We start from the raw sequence: 22917 nt of genomic DNA on the forward strand, positions 1-22917 counted from the left end.
AGTCACAAGTTGATAACCAAGTCACTGTTAATCACATATCACTAACTAAGTAACTGACCATGTCACTAACCAAGTAACTGTCAGTAGCCAAGTTGATAGCCAAGTCACTGTTAATCACATGTCACTAACTAAGTAACTGACAATGTCACTAACCAAGTAACTGTCAGAAGCCAAGTTGATAGCCAAGTCACTGTTAATCACATGTCACTAACTAAGTAACTGACAATGTCACTAACCAAGTAACTGTCAGAAGCCAAGTCACATGTTAATAGCCAAGTCACTGTTAATCACATGTCACTAATTAAGTAACTGACAATGTCACTAATTAAGTAACTGACAATGTCACTAACCAAGTAACTGTCAGAAGCCAAGTCACATGTTAATAGCCAAGTCACTGTTAATCACATGTCACTAATTAAGTAACTGACCATGTCACTAACCAAGTAAATGTCAGTAGCCAAGTCACAAGTTGATAGCCAAGTCACTGTTAATCACATGTCACTAACTAAGTAACTGACCATGTCACTAACCAAGTAACTATCAGTAGCCAAGTCACAAGTTAATAGCCAACTGACCATGTCACTAACCAAGTAACTATCAGTAGAAGAAATGGTGGTGAAAGCTATCATGACAAAAGCTATAAGACAGGTATATAAAAAGCAACTGGGATTTTATTTTGCTTTCAACTAAGCAGATAATCTGATTCATGTTCAAGGTGGACTAAATTCAAAAATGTAGATACTGCTCAATAGGGATTGGATCTTACCACTTACTTCCTGTGAAAAAATAAAGTTACTTTCTTAAAGTCTAACTAGTATTAAAAGGGAGAATGTAAAGAACATCTAGGGTGTCAAATCTCACCATAAATTATAGTCCAAGACAATATTGCATTGCATTACCATATGATGGATCCTCTATCCATTCAACCAAGCTTTCTCTACCTGAAGGTTATACAAAAGTTAATACAAGAACTAAATATGAGTCTAATTATAGATTTTCAGTAATATCACATGCAATAGCCATATGAAAAAGCTACAGAGTCAATAACCATATGAAAAAGTTGTTTGTAACTGCAGGCTTTCAAGCAAGAGATGAAGCAGGTCCAAGCATCGAAGAAGTTTCAAAAGGTCAATGATTGTTTACTTATATGAGTTATATCAATGTAGAGAATCCTTGCAGATCTATTTCTCACTTCAACTCTAGCTATTGGCATGGTCCAAAGTTAATACAGAACACCATTCCAATTCTTCAACTATTTGATTTTGACATAAATCCTAGACATTGATACCGTTAAGTTTAGAAAGTCACAGACAATGTACTCCAACAAAAAGACAAACAAAACTTCTCAATTTGAAGATGACATGATTCTTATCAAAGTACAACTGGACGATGTAAAATTCTGAAAGCTACTTTCTTAGATCTCTTTAGAAGTATCAGGTACATATTACATTTACATGAAGAATGGACAAAAGACCTGTTCTCATTTCTAGAATAAGCCAAGTTTGACAGCACAGAAGAATTTGGAACTGGAATAATTTCGCTCTTGCTAATCGCGTAGATAGTATGACCACAAATTGCTCCAATCTTCCTTCTTTTTGTAATAATAAGCATGTAATAAGGTCCCAGAAACTTCACGAACCCTAAAATGATAGGAAAAGATCTTGAGAATTCAACTAAGAAGGCAAAAGATGTGCAAAGGTATAAAACCAAGCAAAAAGCCATACCAACAATTCCATAACAAATGGTGATAAACTTAAGTCCACCCATTGACTTGTTTCCTTCATGTATCCGTTTTAGAAGGTCGTAGCACTCAATATCTGTGTACGTTGTGGAATCTTCAAGAATGTTTAGCTCAGATGGATCCAATCTATCAATCTTTAACACCCTCCAAAGGGTTCTGCTTTTGTCTCTTCCTATCATATAAAAATTCTGTTGCACACAAGAGTACCATTAGTAAATAATCAGGGTGAAACAAAGAAACTAAGGAACATATACACACATTTGCTCCCTTATATCCAAAAAGAAGTTAAACAACAGCAGCTTTCAATGATCAAAGCAATTACAAGTGAAAAAACAAGTCCAAAGACATGAGAATTCCAAATTGATTCAGATTAGGAGTAGAAGACTGTAAGACAAGAACTCGAGCTTGGTTGCTCTGATATTAATATCAAATGAGATTGGAATCAAGTCAAAATTTTCCTACACTTCTGATTCAGTATAAAAGACTAGCAGATTCAATATACAGGTCTGTCAATAAATCAGCATCAGTAAAGTCTAAGATACATGAACTCAAAATCAGTACCCTCCGAAAACCCAAATCATGAAGTTGACCAAATCATTATGTGTGCAACAACCAAAACCATTATCAAAAGCCGTTTAAATCTCGAAAATTTGTTCCAAGACCCACTATATAAAATAAGCAAACCCAATTCAGCAAAAATTGAAAATTGGGTTGTTTCAGACCCACTATATAAAATAAGCAAATCCAACTTTTTCTCAAATTCACACAACACAACCAAACGAATGCATCAAGATGTATTCGGAACATGAAGCAATTCTCAGAAGGCTATTCAAAGTGAGTTTACATAGCCAAAGAAGAAACATTCAGAAATATGCACTAGCAGACATCAATTTCAAGTGCAGCAGGGTGGTGGTAAAGGAATTGTTTCACTAATCAAACTATTACTGATGATATCTCTCCTGTGAATCCTCTACAGTCTACTTTTTCTAGTCAACAAGCTATTAGTGAGGAGAGAATCACAAGAAGTTAATCATAAGTTCACATATTAGTAAGTTACAGAACCAAATCTATATATCAAAGCACACAAAACTGCTAATTCTCTTCAAATCCTTCCTCAAAGAGTGACCATTAGATAGGGATGCTTATTAACCTGCTATATAAGATAATAAAAGACCTCTCTCAAAGATAACTGCAATCCAGAAAGAATCCACTCTTCAACAACTACTTACTCAGCAGTATGAATTAGGACAGTTAATTTGGTTTCAGTTGCAAAGATATCAACAGCACGACCAAAGAAAGCAACCTGAAAAGGTGAAACAGAAGAGAGAAGCTGAGAACATTTATTCCACATGAAAAGGCTAACGGGTTGTTCTAATATAAGATAGCTATTATCACACATTAAAAAAACAAGTACTGGCAAGCCCAAATTACACAAATCAACCACAATGGGAGCACATTGGAGTTAAACAACACCACAAGACAAAGTCAATCAATATTATGATATCGTCCATATCAACAGTTCAAAAGCGCACACCAAGCCAATTTTGTGTGTTTGTGTGTGCTTCTATTAACAACAACACTAAAAACAAAAACATTAGCTGATCCTTGTTAACTTAATCTATTGACAAAGACACATGAATTCCAGCCTCTAACCTATCAACAGGCACACCAATTCCGTATATATTATCACCTCACACTATCTAATTCTAACGAACGGAATTTCGATTAGTACAGCTGGCATTTGCAATCACAACCCGCTATAAAGACACCCTAAACAAAGGCATGGTAATCATGATCAGTTTGGTATTCTATTCAGCAAGGAAGTTGCAATGGTAAAAACAATACCTAGCTATGAGTCGCTACCATCGCAGATCTTAAAACCTGAATCTCGAATGTCTCCATCTCAGTTGAAAATTCTACTAACTACTTGGGAAGTCTCCCAAAATACTAGAGTTCTGAGTATTCAAAGCTCACGGAAACAACAAATTATCGATTCGAAGCAAGCAATATCAAGATGCATTGACGTAATCTCATTTAAAATACTGATCCATACCTAGACGTTCGTACCTGGATTGAAGATGAGATTCCGGCACCGGTCGTCGATCGAAAAACAGATCAGGTCGTGCGCGCGTGAGAAGTGAAAGAACGGGTCGATTATGGTGAAGAGGTTGGGGTGGCAAACTTCGAGAAGCATTAAGCAATTTCATCACTATACAATGCCAAATATGCAAACCAAAGATAAACGGTGGAATCGAGGCTGAAATATTACCGACTTGAGGTAGATGATGTCGTGACGGTTATCGAGCTTCAAGTTCCGGCGATCCTGAAAGTCGTTCGCCATAGCCGCCATTGTTCGCTCACTGAAATTTGAACGCAGAGAGAGGAAGACGAATAGAGTAATGGAAGCTCCGAGACCAGGATCGAGGGAGAGAGAGAGAGAGAGATTGGTAATGGTTGACTCGGAGAGAAAGCTCCAACGGGGTCGTAATCAAAATGAAGAGAAGATTTGGGTTTAAGGGTAGAATGGGAATCAGCAAATTTAAAAACTGACCTTTTTTAACATCACTTCATTATTCATAAGGACTAAATTAATATTACTAACAATTTATTATGGACCTTTTTATCAAGTGGAAAACTAGGTGACCTCTTTATCATTTCACACTCTAATGTGACCTTTTCCATCATTTCCCTAAAAATTTATGCTTATACAAAATATTTCTTCTTCTTTTTTTGGAAAAATTCTGCAAAATATTTCTAAACCAGCACGTAATGTCACGTATAACCAAACTTGTAGCTCTGTAGTAGGAGTCTTTGTTCCTTATACGAAAAGAAATGAAAAGGTGTTACCCTAAAGAATAAGGAATCGAAAAAGTGGACAAAGATCCAAATATACTCCATTTAGATATGGACCAGATAATATTGAAGCCCAAGAAACTACAGTCTATCAATTTGATAGAGGCCCAAGCCGGTTGACCTTAACCCAATTCCTGAAAAGCCCAATAATTTTCAGTTGACTTGATGAATGTGTTCTAGTAGGGCTAGCAATCGGGCCGATCGGGCCGAACCAGCCGAGTTTCGAACCGTACCATACCGAAATGGGCCAAATATTTCGGCCCACCGACTTTCGGCACAAAATACATAAAATTTAGTTCGAGGCAGGAATCCTCTAACACAACAGCTCAGCTCTCACCCACTAGAGCACGAGCTGCTCTCAATATATATGCTACAAAGTTTATATTTATTAGTTAAGCTATAGAATTAAAGAAAAAAACAAAAAGCTCTTATCGTGGATCGTTAAGCGATTAGTTATTGGTGTTGCTATATATTGCTATAAACTAATAAATATTTATTATATTTATTAGTTTATATTTATTAGTTAAGCGATTAAGACTGCTGCTTAGTTTGTTAATCGTGGATCGTTAGTATTTTTAGAAAAAGTAAATGGTGTTGCTATTGTTAACGAGATTCATGTTATTATTTATGATGCACTCATGGAAGATAATTGTATTGCCAATCAGACTTTTCATCTGTTAATTTTTTTTTTTAAGAAATAAAATGGTTCATTGTATTAATGAAAATAACCAAAAGATTTGAATAGTACAAACACCAAAACTTGACATAGGCCTACACCTATATTGATACACAACTACTTCAAATAACATTGGAGCACAAAGTCTAAAACTAAGAAAAGAACTTCACCTTCATACCACAATTACCTACTCTCGCCGGACATGCAGTTCTGGCATGAAATATAAGCAACACTTCTAAGAAAAGTCATAGAAAATATTCAGTTAGGACTTAGGATAGACTAGACCACCTTGATCATTATGGTATTGTATTCTTCTGATTTATGATCCAATTGATGACATGATTTTAGTGATAGTAGCCAAAGTCACAACATCCAATAATAAATGAAAATCTATGTACTCATTTAACTCTATGGGTACAAGTGTTAAAAGATCTTATAAATAACCATGAATTGAATCGTTTGTTGATAAGAAATGAAAAAGGAAATTCACTATCTTTCCTATTCCTATTAGTTTTGTTTACTTACCCTATTTTGTCTAGGCATACCACTACTGGTCTATATATTCTCTTATGTATTTGTAAATAGGGAGTTTCAACGCAGTAGTATCTAATCAGATGATTGCTGCTTAGAATGTTGTGGTGTGAGCATTGCGGAGGTCGTGTTTCTACGAGACTAGATGGCAATTTCTTTATGTAAGGAACATACAACTATAGTTGTATAAAGAATAGGTGTATTCCTGATCTTTTAAGTATGCAATTAAGAAAAAACTCTTTCACATGTTCAAATAATTCCTATATTACATAGAAGTTTGGTTTTAGCTAAATTCACATTGAATAAGATTAATGTATTGTCAAGTTATCAATGAATTTCCTTTTGCTTTCAGATGTTGTAGTAATTGTGGAAAAGTGCTTCTAGATCAGCAGGAACCTGCTATTGTCAAAGAGCCCCAGAGAAAGCTACTCAGCGCTAACAAGGGTATGCAAAGTTTTGTGTTTTTGAATTTTTCTGTCACACTAATCCTTTGATTGGGTTCATTAAGTGCACTAACATCAATCAAATCTTTCCCAACTATGCTCAAACTTCTTATTCGCTCGATCTATATATTGTTTTTGTTCAAACTAGGATCGAAACTTGAAAGCGAAACCAGCTGCGAATGCCAATCCTGCTGAAATTTCTGCAGAATCTAGCAGACCAACAAGTTCTATTCATCAAGGTCAGTTTCAAAAAAAAATTTGCTATGAACTATTGGTATTTCGAGTGGGGTCCTACATGGGCCTCATAACCATTGCTACATCCACACAGGCCTATCTGATTAAAATCAGGCCTCTTGCCCATTAAATTCAGCCTCTTATTTCATTTATTTGTGTACCCCAATCACACCTAGATTATCCCCTAACAAATATGCAAGTATGGCTACTCAGATTTTCTTCAATGCACACCAGCAGTATACGTGATCCAACACTTAAATGCGATCTTAGCTTTTGATATTTGTGGTCAACATTTCATTAAAATAACCAAATATGCACTTGATGATATCCAATCGTCTGTTTTTGTTGGTTGCAAGTGCATAGCAATGCTCTGAATCCCTTTTTTAATTTGATAGTCATATCCCTCAGTACTTTTAGTTCAACTCTTTACTCCTATTATTTGTGCAAAAACATTCATAAATTTAAGAATATTCTCCAACAAAAATGAAAACTCTCAATACATGAAAAACGAGAATCAAATTTACTTGTAAACCAAATTCAAGTCAAATATTAGATGATAATCGTCATTAGACCTTTAATCTGCGAGATTGAAACCAATTCTGATTTGCTCTATCAAACTTACACAGTATTTGTTCTAACATATTGCTCATCTGTTGGAAGCAGCATATTCCAGGCTCAGAAAAGAATCCGAAACCACGTCCGTGAAGGTGATGCTACTGGCCGGACAAACTTCTATTACGATCGGATCGTGTATGAATCAGACATGAGGGACAGTGACTTTAAGATGGGTTTTTTTTTTTTTTTTTATAAGATGGGGTTTTATGATTGATGGGGATGAATAACGGTGAATGATTAATACTGATGTAACTGATATTGTTGGACGTTTAACATTTATAATGTGTCCTTGTGTCGTATATGAAAATGCTCGATCGAGGTGGGCTATAGCTCATCTCCACATATTCGTGTGAAAACTATGTGCCATCTGCCTAGACAGTTTTGTAGTGATGACAAAGTAGCAATAATATGTATTTGAGGTATGGAGATAATCTGAAGTGGGTCGACTCAATGTCTCACGTAGTTCATGATCAAGCCAATTAAGCTTTATGAGGTATTGCTACGTGATTATGCATCCGCAAGTACGGTAAAATAATAGCAAAAAATTCTGTCATATACATTGCATCTCATATTCCCAATATCTTGAGTTTGTAATTTCATTTTGGTCACAGTAGAGAGATAGTTAAATGATGAGAAAAAAAAAATGAAGGATGAGGATACCTCCAATACTTAATATTGTAGAAGCATAAAGTTACAACAGAATGTTGGAAATTCTGGAGATGGATGATGCTTTGAGTAAGAACTTGTAGGTTGAGGCGTGTGATACGCTGCCTTTAAGAGTAGATGTCCGCCCTCGGAGATTATATCTCGATGTAGCAAGTGTTAACGGCCTACCCTCCAGGGTACAACAACCTTGTAGGTGTACACTCACAATACTTGGATCGTATCGAACAACTTGAAAACTTTCTTTTGGTGGAATAGAAAAAATTAAAGGAAACACATGAGAAATTTGAGCTCGGAAAGGAAACAAATGATTGAGTTTTTGTTGTGTGTTTTGATCTAGAAAGCTAGGGATTATATATATGGCAGGAATGATCAATGCAATGACAATTTAACAATAGCAATTAAGTTATGTAACTTATGTAACCGAAAGGAATATTATGACATTGATTAGGAAGAATCAAAACGTCAAAATAGGAATGACATTTAAACTCTGTACCTTATGTAATGAGTAAACTAAAACGGAAGAAAGCAAATAAATAACCACCATAATTCCAAACTTTGAACAAATGAATGATATATGAGTAAACTGATGAAATCTTTGTGTCAATCACAATCAGAGAGAGTTAATGACTATTGCCATATGCAATTAAAGGTCCAATGGAGGTTTCAAATATAGCTGGTATTTTGAAATATTCTAAGTAAATTCCAACACAGAAAACTGAGTATCTTCGATGTCTAATCTATACTTAATAAAATGAAGGGGAAATGATCATTTACCCAATTTTGGAGTTAATTAACCTCACTTGCCCAAACACTCTAAGAGATTGCCCACTTACCCAAACACTCTAAAAGATTATTTCCCTAATACCCAATTAATTATTTTTTTTATTCTTTTTTATTTATTTTTGGGACTTTTTTGCCCTCTCCTTCTTTCTCACTTAGAGAGACAAGTCATCGGAGACCTTGCCGGACTCCGGTGACCAGTGGCCGCCTGCCGACTCCGGTGAGGGACTCCGGCGACCGGTGACCGGATTACCGGAATCTCGAATCCGGCTACCGAACTGGTGATCGGATTCCAACGTCTGAATTTATTGCCCCTAATAATATCCAGTAACCATATTATTGCCCCCCAATAATCATATTATTGGCCCCCCAATAATCATATTATTGGCCCCCAATAATCATATTATTGCCCCCCAATAACAAGTTTATTAGGGATCAATAATTAGTGAAAAATGAAGATGTTTTTAATTTTGAAAGTTTTAGTAGGTTTATCCAAATAAATAATCTTATTATTGCCCCCCAATAATCTAATTATTATCTTCCAATAATCGTTTTTTCGCTCCCCAATAATCTTATTATTGCCCAACCAAATCATAATAAACAAATCAATCACTACTTGCAACATCCCATATTGAAGTCGGCCAATTTTGCCCTCTATTTGTCACTTCTTATGTTTCAGAGAGATAGAAACAGAAGAAGACTAGAGTTTCTCATTCTTAAAAAAAAAAAAAAAAAAAAAAAATATGAATCATCATCATCATCATCATGGCCGTGGCGACAATTCCAAAAATCTGCGATCAAGCCACCCAAGCGATAGAGAAGAACTAAATACCCGGTTCGTTGAAATACAGCTCTCGTTCAAAACGAGCGCCTGGATCGAGACCAGAACCTGGAGGATGGTGAACTGAGCCGGGTCCGACTTCTCCCTCTTCTTTCCGGTCCAGGTGTTGAGCAGGCTCAGGCAGACGTACCCGCTCGTAAAGATTCGGGTTGACCCGTAACCCATAGGAGCGGTAATGCACATTGGACGACCAGGTCGGGTAGTCTGACGAGAAGTTGATATCGAAGAAGAAGAGCGCGTCGTGGTAGCGAGTCCGGGTGGCGCCGACGATGACTGATCTGAGAATCCGCGCACGTAGATAGAGTTGGGGAGATTGTTCTCTAGAATCCGCCACTCCTTCGTGATTAACTTGTGGACGGATCTGTCGGATCTCTTTCCTCGCCGGAAAGAGATCGGAGAGGGGAGGGCAGGTGGGGAGAGAGAGAGAGAGTCTGATAGGAGGTGAGAGAGAGAAGTTTGTACTTTATTAATTAGATTGGGGGTAAAAATGTCACTTGCGTTTAAATTGGGTAAATGGGAGTAAAAAGATCTTAGTGGAGTAAGTGGGCAATTTTTAGGCTAAAATTGGGTAAGTGGTCACGACCCCTAAAATGAATAGATAGAGCTTATTTTTAAAAAATAAAAATAAATAAATAAATAAAACCGATAAGGGATTATGCGATATTAGTTCCTCGGAGGTAGACAATGTAGGGAACAAGTCCCACCCTCAATCCCAAAGGAGAGGGGCCTACCATACTCTGGGAACCCACCGCCCGTCCCCTTATCGTAAAATTTTATTAATAAAAAAGCTAAAATTACAAAAATGTGGGACAAAAATGTACCCCCAAGTACAATGCAGAAAAATAAAAGATGGAAAAACTGAATTCCATCTGCTACTCTAAAAAGGTTACAACATAACCATAAACATGTGGTGCTGCAGTAAATCCTTGCTTCAATGGAACCATGAGTCCACCAACTTTTAGGAATCACGCTGATAGGGAAAACCCAAGTCATCCATTCGAAGAAAAAGAGAGAGAGAGCAGGCGGTGGAACCTCATGCCATACCAACGAAGAAGAAGCCAAACCCAAGTTCGCGATTCTGTCTGCAACAGTATTCCTGACTTGATGCATAAACTTTCGCAAGCGTACGAATCGTTGTCAAGTAAGGGAAGTATTAGAACCTTGATTATCGTACCTCGGGGATTAGGTGTTGGACCTAACCGAGGTAATTGGCGCTAGGATAACTTAAAAGCATACAATGAAAAATAAAAATAAAATAAAATATTCACAAGGCACCAAGCCTCGGCAATGCTCGGCTTAGCTCACACTAAGCCTAATCAAAGCCACTAACTTGTAGCCCAAATGAGTTATGCACAATGGAAGGTAGAATTTTGTTTGGGTGTTTTGAATTGAGAATTAACTAAATTAAATGCAAACTAAAATAAAAGCAAACAACTAATTATCAAGCAAGAAATTAAAATTCGGATATCAAATTAATGGAAATATGGGAGTGTCGGGTGATTCACACTAACTATCTTGTAAACATCGATGCCAATTTCACTAATGCATGCATTTCCTATATGTGTCGAGTCCCGTATTTAGTACCGGTCAAGGCTACTAAACCAATTATCCTTTCGGTATATTGACTATGCCGGTTAAGGCCACAATCAACTCTCTAATTTGGGCATTACGCCGGTTAAGGCCGCAATATCCAAAATTAGAGGCTTAGAGAGCAAGATAATAGAAACCCAAGCAAGCTTAGCTACAATTAAGCTAGCTAATGGTCACCACACTTAAATCCTAGATGCAACAAGACTAATAAGTTGTCAATTTATCAATCTATTCATCACAATTGCCCACAACATAATTTCAAATGGTGACAAAGCCTAGAAACATGCTTCTAAGGACCAATAAATTCGGATTTAAAGCATACACAATGGAAATTGCATTTATTAAAATTAAAGCATCAATATTTATATAAGATGAGTTAGGGCTTCACAATCCTAACTCCCAAAATTGAACTACTCACAACCCATTATCAAATACATCATCAAATACATAAGAAATTAGGAGAAATGATAGAGGAGAGAGGAAACACAAGCTAAGCTCACAATTTGCTATAGGCAAATATGAATCCAACTTGAAATTAAGCCCCCACTCTTTACCAAAGCCAAAATCCCTTGTAGTGATGAAGCCTTGATGATGTGTAGTGAAAGCCCCTTGATTTTCTTTGGAAAATGGTGGAGAATGATAAATTGGGTGAGGTGATGGGTGAGAGAAAAATGGGAAGGAATGAAAAAATGGGGGTGGGTGTGTGCTGCGGCTGCTGTTGGGGAAGAGAGGATGGAAAAAATTGAGATTTTTTTGTGTGCGGCGGAATTAGGTTTCTAGGGTCTCTGTTCTCTGTCGAAGAGTGAAGGGATGATTATATATGGTGCTGCAGTCAGCAGTCTGAGGGTTAAATAAGCACGTGAAAGCATGTGAGGTGACACGTGAAAGCATGTGAGGTGAGAGTCATCTTTGCAGAGAAAAGAGGAGCTAAGGTTGCTACGTGTCAAAAATGGAATGGCTGCACCCATTGATTAATTGAACCATAATTAAGCTGCTGCGCCTCCCCTCCCTCTGCACGTGCATGGCTTCTACAGTTCAACCAAAGCTTGATTAATTAAGCTAATTAATCAAGTGATTAATTAACTTAATTAATTAAGCTGCATTATTTATTTATTTTTTCTTTTCTTTCTTGTCTCTTCCTTTCCTTTCTCTTCTTCTTGCAATTCCACACAAATTATCAGAGGCAATTGGATTTTGTTCCTTCATGCCATCGATCATGGTTTACTTGGTGTTAGCTTTTCGTCTTTTTGTCGTAAACTCTATTTTGCTCAATTTTCCACCATTTTCTCTCAACTTCCGCAATTCCACTTATTATTTCCTACACAATAAATAAAAAATAGATTAATTACATAATAATTGACATGAGGATTAACTTAATTCTAGTGTTTAGAACGTAATTACGCGCATAGAAATGCGTGTAATCAATTCCCTTCACGAAGAACATGAGAGCGATAAAAGGACATCGATCGGATGTGTGATAGGCAATTTAACCATGCAATACGAAGAGGCCATGGTGGAGAGAAGGAAGAAGAGGTAATGCATGCAAGAACACTAGTAGAATCACTCTCAAGCCAAATATAGCGCACCAAACTGAAAAGCATAATCAATCCCAAGAATAACTCCCATTAATTACGCGAAGAAGGCAGTTTGGTTACCTAGTCCACGACAGAAACCACCAATGTAATGACCAGTACTATCTCTAAACACACCACCACAAGCTGCAGGCCCAGGATTACCCTTAGACAAGCCATCAGTATTAATTTTAACCCATGGAGAGATTGGGGGACGCCATAGAACCAATCTTGAAGCAGTGTGAGACCTTGAGGTAGGTTGAATACCCAACCCAATCAATAAATTATTATCTAAAATACCACTTGAGTGACCGGGCATGTGGGGAGCAGCGAAACGAAGCCAAGCTTGAGTTACTCTCCAAATTCATATTGTCATTCCCTTACTCCACTTTGTGTGGAGGTGCCTTCTTTGCCTCTCTTTGTGTACACGTGATGCTCGATCTTGTTTATTATTAACCTAATTTTTTTTCTCATTAATCGCTTGTTAATGTAACTTACTTTTTAGGATTAAATACTTGTTACTCCTCAAACTTTTGCTTGAAAAACAGTTTAGTCCCTCGCCTTTCAAATTAAACTGGATAGTCCTTATCTTTCTAATTTTCACACAACAGGTCTAAAATGACTATTCTACCCCCAAGATCCTTTTTTTATTTTTTTTCTCTCTCTTTTTTCAATTTCTCTCTCTTTATTTATTTATTTTTTTTGCTTTTCTCTCTCTCCCTCTCCACAGATCGATCTTCTCTCTCTTTTTTCAATTTCTTTATGCTTTTCTCTCTCTCCCTCTCCACAGATTGATCTTCTCTCTCTTTTTTCAATTTCTTTATGCTTTTCTCCCTCGCCCTCGCCACTAAATGGGTCTTTGTCTTCCTTGCCCTCGTCTTTCGATTCAACTCCCTCAACCGGCTCAGCAGCACCGCCGCCTCCGACGATTACTCTGATGAACCCAACCACCAACTCAGTCAAATCTCCACCGCCTTCTTTGGCTCCAACTGGCTCGGCTTCAGGTTCTAGTACTAGTACTACACAGAAGAACAATAAGCTTCAACTGAATCCAGAGAAAGAAAGCGATGATCGAAAGCAGGGTCAACCGACGGTGTCTTCTAACATTACGAGATTGCCTTTCGGTTAGTTCTTCAACTTTTCCGGCTAGTTTTATCAGTTGTTTGTAATCTGGTAGTTTCAGTGTCTTGTAGCTCGATCTGATCTGGGTGTTTCTGATCATTCGTAATATGTTGGATGATGATAGTGAGGTGGCTTATTGGTGGGAGTGGTGGAGGATGAGGAGGAGGAGAGGTGGCTGAGCTTAGTGGGGACGACAACGGAGGTGGAGATGGAATTGTGGCGGCGGAGCTTCCATGAGGGGTGGAGGGGGCCCACCAAGCGCTGCAGAGTGGTAGTGAGTGCGGTGGATCGAGTGGATAAACTCGAGGTCGGATACGAGCTTGGAGAGAGAGAGAGAGAGAGAGAGAGAGAGAGAACCAGCCAGAAAAAAAAAAAAAAAAAAGAGAGAGAGAGAAAAGATCGATCTGTGGAGAGGGAGAGAGAGAAAAGCAGAAAACATAAATAAAAAAAGAGAGAGAAAAAAATAAAAAAAAGGATCTTAGGGGTAGAATAGTCATTTTAGACCTGTTTTGGACATGTTGTGTGAGAATTAGAAAGAATAAGGACTATCCAGTTTAATTTGAAAGGCGAGGGACTAAACTGTTTTTCAGGCTTTAGTTTGAGGAGTAACAAGTATTTAATGCTACTTTTTATCTCATTAATAGTTCTCAGATTTTGTGACTAAAACTCAAGCTGAATCGAAGGTTATATAATTACCGACAAACATAACCATATAAATTATGATATATTTATTGCTACTAAGATCAAACCTTATTTAAGGATGACAATATGATTACTCTTTTTCCTATACATATTATGTACGTGCAAACAGACTCGCAAGTACTACGATTCGAAATTCAACTTTTTTTTAATTCTAAGGATTACTTCACCAGCTAGCAAAAAGATCATAAACAAAACGCTTGTTAACATATCACAAAACTGCAACCGCTTTGCAGTGCATATTAGGCATCATCTCTCCTAGCAAATCAACAGTTAGCATCGATGCCTTCGGCCTCGGCCGCAGCTGATCCGATTGCCCCATTGACAAAGGCGGTGCTGACGTCGTTCTCTTGCAGGCACCAAGCCATTTAGCTTGCATGTACTTTTGCTTCCTCCACGGCCCCATGTGCATTTTCTTCTCCTTCATACACTTCTTGGCAGCCGAACACAAAATTTTGATCAAATTGTGAAGTCTTTCGACCTTGCCGACAAAGATTTCGGGAAGTCGTTGCACCAATGTGTTGTATTCGTCGCTTGCTCTCGCCATCTCAAACTCGGCTCTGAAGTTGAGTTCTATGATCACCCTCACCTCTCCTTTCCTTGAGCTTGAATTGTCCACTACCACATCCAAAAATGTGTGCTCTCCTAAACACACAGAAAACAAAAGCCTAATAAGTATGTTATCATATAATTAGCCAAGTCTTACGCTGTTAAGAGTCTTAATTAATCCAAATTTTCAGGATATTTCCAACAACTCCTCAAACTATTTGTATTAGGCTATTATACAATATGTTTGGTATAGTTTAATGATGATAACAATGATCTTTTGTTTTAGAAAAAGAGCAAATTGGTGTACTTAACTCATTATTATAAAGATGTTAGATGTGTGCAGACTTAAATATTAATCTAGCTAAGAAGATGGTCAAAAAAATCATGCTAGGTCAAAGAAATAGGTATATGAGATTAGGATAATAGGATATATGTATTCCTTCTTTGTTAATTACAATTACGTCTTAATCATGTCCATCTTCCTCAATTATCACCATCATCCTTAATCATAATGACAATAAAAGAGGACATCAAGATGCTTAATTGAGAAAGATGGAAGATGATCAAAGGCACAATGACAACTAACAAAGAAAGGAGTTACGCGATCCGCCTAATTAACTAATCAAATAAGCCATTAACTGAATTACGGGGATCGTGGCCGGTTTTCTCACCTGAAGGAATATCCGGCGAACTCCTCCACTTGGACTTGCATATGGCACTGTTGTAACCAGCATTGCAAAGCCTGCCGGAAACTTCCCTCATAAGGCAGCTCCGGCAACCACTAGCTGCCTTCCCACAACCGCACACCGCCTCCCCCGACTCCTTCACCGTTTCCTTTGTCACGCTCCTAATCTTCGTCTCTAGAGAACTAGTCCTGCATAACGTTGCCTGCAACATAGATCACAACAACAATCAATTTAATATTCGTCGACCCAGCCAACAACGTGAACTACTAGAGTACTACATTTGAAAAGTTGACGAACACACTATATCATTACCTCTAAAATCTGGTTCTGGTTGTCCCAGAACTTCTTATCCTTTTCGTCCTCTCCGGCCTCTTCTTGATCATCCTCGATGTCGAACATTGCCTCATTTTCTTGACTACTCCCATCGCTGCTGCTGTAACTCTGCTTGAATTCCTGACCTCCGTCTTCTAGAAACCCGAAAACCATGCCGGAGAAACTCGCCGCCAACAACTGCCGTGCAGTGCTCGCCACAGTTCTGGCCATACTTTGGACTAGTACTGCTTTACTATACAAATGGTGTGATTAATTGCAAGAACCATGTGTGAGAATATATATTGGGATTGGCCTATATATACCATTATATAGTTATAGTTATATACCACCAGCAGGTAATCAGAACCCACAGTTTGGATTAGGGTAGGGCCCACTTGTGTGGGGCCCGGTAGGCCTTATAACACGGAGATAAACCTCCCGCCGCGCGCATGACGTGGATAGATTTGATTGGGGGACGTAAATCAAACCGGGTTAGGGGTTTGGTGGACTCGGACCGGGTCGACGAGGATCCACGTCAGTGATGTCCAATAATTGCAGTAGTTCTGCTGGTCTTTCTGGACCGGTCTATCTGAATATTCGAGTATATCCAAGCTTCCCCTTAAAAATAATTATTTAATTGTTATTTTCTGGTGGAGGCCCCCGCAGAGGAGTGAATGATTCGCTTGCCGTTGAAACATGGCGCAATATCAGCCGCTGATGGATGGGGGGTTTATCCGGTTGTGGGGCATACATGTCCCGGCAACCTACCCAACATAATGGAGGTGAGTCGTAGCGGATTCAGATTGAAGACGCGGCGTCGAGGCCTCGCCCAATCATCTCACACTCTCTGAGTCTCTGGTTTCCGCATAAGGACGGAACTAGACAACTAGTTTCGCGACGGTAGGCGGGTAGGGAGAGGGGCATTTTCGTCATTAGAAAAGGCCAGTTATTTTGAAAGCATGCACATGAATGCGTCTATGTTCATCACTGTCGCGATCAGATTATATATTCTCTTTTGTATACACTAAACATGAATGTATTCCAAAGCCCAAAGGTATTATCAACTCTACGTAGTGTTAAGCTATACGTATCATTTCATGATTCTGTGTCGTGGACCTGTGGTATGAATCATCGATTATGGTTATCAGTCAAAGGTTTTTAGCACGATACGATTGAAAATGATTCGTACATATTCATATTTATAATATGTCGACAATGCATCATAGAATAGTTCATTTGAGTAGAAATTTGAAACCATTTTGATAAGTTTGTAGGGTTTTATAGACTAAATTTACCACTATCTTAATTCGCCGCGTGGTAATGGAGGTGTATTTTCCATCTTATATAATTATATACCTACCTGATCATATGAAAGTATTAAGAGAAGATAATACCAAGAATTATACCAAATATTCATCAATCTTTTCTATCTAGAATACAGCCCACGATCCGCATTGTATTAGCTAGGCATCTACGTCGGCAGGTAGGTAATTAGGTAATTTGGTAATTTAGGTCTTCAACTATAATATGATTAGCAACACATCATGGTCAAAATATATACAACATCCAGGCTAATCCTTCCAAAAACTAAATTGATATGTTATGAAAATAAAGCTTGTTTTTCAGCTTTAACACGTTCACTCCGATCTATAGGTCATGTTGCTTATAATTTTTGCAGTCGTTTTCCGATCCCAAGTAAAATATCCTTCAATTCTCAATACTTTATTCCAAGTAAAATAATTTACCAACTTGAACTTTGGCTCTATACGTGGCTTTCGGGTCTTCCTTATTTTACAACTGGGACTCCAATGACATGCCTTTATTTATTGATGTATGGTGACTATAGTCATTGTCTATTAATGCATGTTGAGTAAAACTAATACAATTAACATGAAGCTTGTCGTTGGCTACCTGTATTTTAAAGTACGATATATAAAAGAACAAAACTGGGAATCAAAGTTCACTAGCTAGGAATCCAGATACTAGCTCTGCCACTGCCAAGCTTTTGATTATTATAGATTTGAGATATCCTGAATTGGATTAAGATCAACAAACTTATCTAAGGTCTGTTAATTAAATTATCATATTATTCTCCATATTACATATAGACAATCCCTTGTATTTATTCGATGAATTTTGATCGTTAAAAACAAAGATTTATTGTGTTATAGCATTACTAAAACACGAATTTAGAGCTTCGAAAATTCGAGAACAAAACTTTAAAATTTAACTGATATATAACATGGAAAAATATGTATAAAACCCTATCATATGTAGCAATACTTCATTTGAATGTATCATCGATTGAATTGAAATGCAATATTTTGTTTTTGTGATAAGTAAGTGAGGAAAAAAATAATCAAGTGATGTGTCGGCCTTATATCAACTAGTAATTAATAAAGGGTCTTTCTAAATGTACCCAACAAATATCTAAGTATACCCAACAAACTTTTTACACTAGCAAATTTTCCAATAATACCCTTATTTCAAACCCAGCAAAACTTCATTGAGATGAAGATTAACAAACCCGGCAAACTCTTATGTTCTAAAATGAAGAAGACCAATCCTATATCTACATTCCAAATGCTGATATGTTGCTTTTCGAGCTGGGCATTTCGAGTTTTGATTCGAGAATGAGGGCAATACTCCAAAGAATATTTTGGAGGAAATCATATGGCACGAGGACACAAAAGATGCGAGGGTATGCTATGCCTTAATCTTCCGTACCTACCTCTTCATTTCAGCATCAATTCCATCTTTCCCCAATCTATTAATCTCCCTCATCCTCTTCATCACCACCACAGGCAACCCAGTACCCATCACATCCTTGTAAGTTGACCCCAATCCTCCATTTCCCAAAATCTCCATCGCGGCTTTCATCAAATCTGGCAACCCAAACGTGCCTCCCTAATCATTCACCATCAACAACTCATTCACTACATTCTTCCCGCTCTGCGAACCCTTTTTCGGAATCCCAAGTTTCTTGTTCCATGTCTCTTTTGTCTAATATTTGCAACTTTTTACTTATTTTTTGGTGTTAAAATTGGGGGTTTTGAGGTTTTTGAAAGACCCAATTGGAGATAGCTGAGTAATTAAATCAAATAATGTGTTGTTGAGTTTTTGTGCTTATGGTATTGGTGATTTGATGGCTGGGTTTGTAATTCTTCATCTTTGTTGGGTTTAATTATACACATGAATATCATTGAAAAATTGATGGGTGTAAAAAATTTATTTGGTATATTTAAGTATTTGCTGGATATATTTAGAAAAATCCATTAGTAAAAGATGAGGATAATAACCCATCAAATTATAACGTTGGTATAGAACATTATTTGTTCATATCTTAAACTCGTCTATAAAACATCAAGTTGGGGTTATCTGGCTAACTTATCCATTTTGCAAGCATTTAGAATAATATATCATCATGTTTTGAATCTTAACTTGATCATCAACGAAATGTGGCGATAACCTCTAACTCATCGATTGCTTCGTTTAAGGTATATCTGGTAGCCTGGTAATCATTATTCGATGAACACTAACGAAAGCAACATAAACATCTGTCCATAGGTCGTACAAGAAATTCCAAATTAAAACCAACCACAAAGCTATATCATCATGCCAAGGATCGACCAAGTATATCTATATCCACATATGCGTACGTAATCCTTAAACAATTGTGGCTAGCTAGCTGGTTAGCATTAGATACCCATCTGATCGATCTAGAAATTATGTACACATTAATTCATGGACATATTTTGATAACAATATTTGAACGTGGCCCGCACGTTTAGATGGAGAAAGCCTACTGGATCATGAAAAGCGATAAGAACAATAATTTATAGAAGGTGACAGAAAGGAAAGTGATTTTCGGTGTGCATGAATTTTAATTGGAAATTATTATATAAATGATAAGCATACACGTGTTCAACATGCAGTTATGTTTGTCTCTGTTAACCTCTTGATCAGATTATCCAAAGCACATTCAATTCTTTCTCTGATGAGTTTCTTCTTTTATCGTGCATGATGGATAAGACAAGTTACCAAATGTGATATGTGATGAGCTGGTCGATCTTGTGCTGGTTAGATAAGGTGGTAGAAAAAGCTGGATGAGTCCGTATTAGAGCGATGCAGGATCTTCCAGAAGATTTGTACGAGTTTCTGGGTACATTATGCCAGCAATTTCAGACAGAGAGACAACTCTGATCATCTAGCTTGAGGCATCCAGCCACGTAGCTAGGTATGCATTGCAAGCCCGATGTAGCTGTCAGAAAATTCAAAGGCACTGAGAGTCTGAGAGTTCAAAGTAATACAAAGATGACAAACAAACCAGAGAAATTCTGTGGCGCATGTAAGGCTAAGCTATTTATCCGAGCTACGGGGGATCATGATAAATTTGATACCAGTCGCATTTGGATAGGGTTTCAAGCTGAGTGGAAGCAATAAAATAGTTTATGTATACGCGTCTCTTTCAATGTCACATGTGTCATATACTCTTCTTGTATAACAGAATATGAGGGGTTCTTCGGACTAGGTTAACCTTCTATGTATAATATATAGTTAAGAGAAAAATTCAGTCACCGTCCCCATACTATGCTGTCAAGGCCAATTTGATACCCGAACTCTCAAAAGTATCAATGTGATACCCAAAGACCTAAATTGGCATCAACGTGATACTTCCGTCAAAAATTTCTAACGGCTCCGTCTGTTTGCTGACGTGGCAAGCACGTGGGTCCCAAAAAAATGTGAAATGACTAATTTACCCCTATTTTAATTTAATTTTTTTTCTTTTCATTTCTTCTTCTTTTTTTTTTCTTTTTTTTTTACAACATAAAAAATTAATTCCATTCCACTAATTTAACAATCCATACAAAGTAATCTCTCAGTATCCAACTCTGCAAATTCTCATCATTCTGGTTCCTAAGACTTCATGTTATAAACAATTAAACCAAACATCTTATCCTCGTCCTTCATATCAACAAGAGCAAAGCTGATCTTCTATGCTGAAACAGAGATGACCCAAATCTGGAGGAATCATCCCACTTCTACAGTTCTCAAATCAAAGCTCCATAGTTCCAGTTCTCAATCCAACAAATAAGTATGAATACAAAAAACAATCCTTCCGATCATCCAATTCTTATCATTCTTGAATTCAGGTTTAACCAACAACCAAAATCGTACTAAGAGGTTTCTTTATGATCAGAAATTAACTGAAGAACATCAATTGATCAATACACCACATCAAACTTCGAACACACACAGTAGCCTCAAAATCCCCAAAATTCCAATTCGTCCAATCATAATCAAAACAGAAAATTGATGGCACAATCATGTAGAGCTCGACAAATAGAGGAACACCAATACCTTATTTATCGTCAACAGGTGCCGGAAAACACATAACATGACCGGAAAACTCAGAAACTTCTCCCATTTGATTCTCTCTTTCAAGTTGATGGATGGACACAAAGATACCACAGGCTTCTTCACCTCGCCAAGACGAAGCTACTGCCACCGGTCTCGCTTGCAGCCGTGGCCGGAGTCGGAAAATAGGTCGAAGAACCCGAGAAGCTTTCGGGCTTCTATTCTCTGTCACCGGAGCTTGTCTGTGAAAACCAAAGCCATAGGGATGACGACAATGAACCAGAATATTAACCAAGAGTTTCTACTTTGCTGCTTAAGGAAGAGAGCAACCAAGAGTTTGAGGCTCTTCGATTGAAAACCCAGAAAGTAAAGCCCAAACAGATCGATTAGAACCTTGCTCCGTCGTCTTCGATCTTGTCTCCGCCGCCTCCTCCAGTGGGAAACAACGGCGTCGTTTTGGGGATGGTGATCCTCGTCGTCTTTTGAATCGACGGCTGCGGTGGCATCGTCGTCGTCGATGTTGGTGTCTGAATCGACTGGTCGTGGAGGAGTACCAATAGCTGCTATGGATATAAAGGCATGGTGGATAGCGAAGAAATCAAGGATGAGGTTGGTGAGAAAAATGAGACGGGGGTCGAGAGAAGGAGAGAGAGCGAGAGACTGATAGCCTCCAAAGCCATCAAAACCCAGAAAAACCAGAACCAAGAGAGAGAGAGAGAGATGGAGCTTTGTGCTCCATTCTGTTTTTTTTTTTTATTAGTTAGTAGTAAAAGACTATTCTACCCTTCCATATAGTATCCACGTGTTTGCCACGTCAGCAGACAAACGGAGCCGTTTGAGATTTTGGACGGAAGTATCACGTTGATGTCAAAATAGGTCTTTGGGTATCACATTGATACTTTTGAGAGTTCGGGTATCAAAGTGGCCTTGACAGCATAGTTTGGGGACGGTGACTGAATTTTTCTCTATAGTTAATGATTTGAACTATCTATATTTAAGTTGTATATAATTGTAAATTATACGTAAAAATTTAACACAAACTATCTGTTATGATAGTTTGGTTGCCGAATCTCTCAAATCACCGGTGATATTGGCTAACTAATATCCTCTATTCCTTTTGGGACTTTAAGGTCTCTCTCTTCTATCTCCAGCTCATTTCATCCGTTAAGATTGGCTGGTCAAGACTATTCACTACTTTTTGTTTTTCATTTTCACATTTTTTCTTGACCAGTCAGATACTGTTCACAAAAAATCACTCTAGGTCAATTTCTTAACCTGCCAACTGACATTTGGTGACTTTTTGTGAACAGTATCTGACTTGTCAAGAAAAATGGTGGAAATGAAAGGCAAAAAGCAGTGAATAGTCTTGACTAGCCAACTTCAACGGGTGGACTTGCTCTATGTGAAATAAAAGATCAAAGTTAGAGTTCTGCTGATCAATATATATCACGGGCGGCTCTGTGGGGTTGCAACTAGTTCAGCTGCATTAGGCCTCTGATCGCAGAGTATGTGTAAATAATATATAAATTAAAAATGTTACATGTTTATTGAAGTGCAAAGTGGCGTAGTTGGTTAAGGTGCTTTTATCATCTTTTATATTTCATTTCATTCATTTTTATCATCATTAAATTTTCGCTACAGCCCTCTGAA

General features: G+C 37.7%; 2 protein-coding genes across 2 annotated transcripts; both read right to left on the reverse strand.

The window, feature by feature from the left end:
• Positions 1–1322: 1322 nt before the first annotated feature.
• Positions 1323–4091, reverse strand: LOC133731366 (phosphoinositide phosphatase SAC2-like). The gene is made up of 3 exons (XM_062158756.1): positions 4011–4091; positions 1725–1929; positions 1323–1640 (listed from the first exon to the last, which is right to left on the reverse strand). Exons 1-3 carry the CDS (start codon positions 4089–4091, stop codon positions 1372–1374), a joined length of 555 nt encoding a protein of 184 aa, XP_062014740.1. The 3' UTR covers positions 1323–1371.
• A 10277-nt stretch (positions 4092–14368) lies between these two features.
• On the reverse strand, positions 14369–16218 carry LOC133733317 (uncharacterized). The gene is made up of 3 exons (XM_062160963.1): positions 15910–16218; positions 15583–15799; positions 14369–15007 (listed from the first exon to the last, which is right to left on the reverse strand). The coding sequence occupies exons 1-3, from the start codon at positions 16138–16140 to the stop codon at positions 14574–14576; spliced, it is 882 nt and encodes a 293-aa protein (XP_062016947.1). The 5' UTR covers positions 16141–16218; the 3' UTR covers positions 14369–14573.
• Positions 16219–22917: the final 6699 nt, after the last annotated feature.

The sequence above is a fragment of the Rosa rugosa genome, chromosome 2, assembly GCF_958449725.1.
Source record: "Rosa rugosa chromosome 2, drRosRugo1.1, whole genome shotgun sequence".
NCBI classification, from domain to species: domain Eukaryota; kingdom Viridiplantae; phylum Streptophyta; class Magnoliopsida; order Rosales; family Rosaceae; genus Rosa; species Rosa rugosa.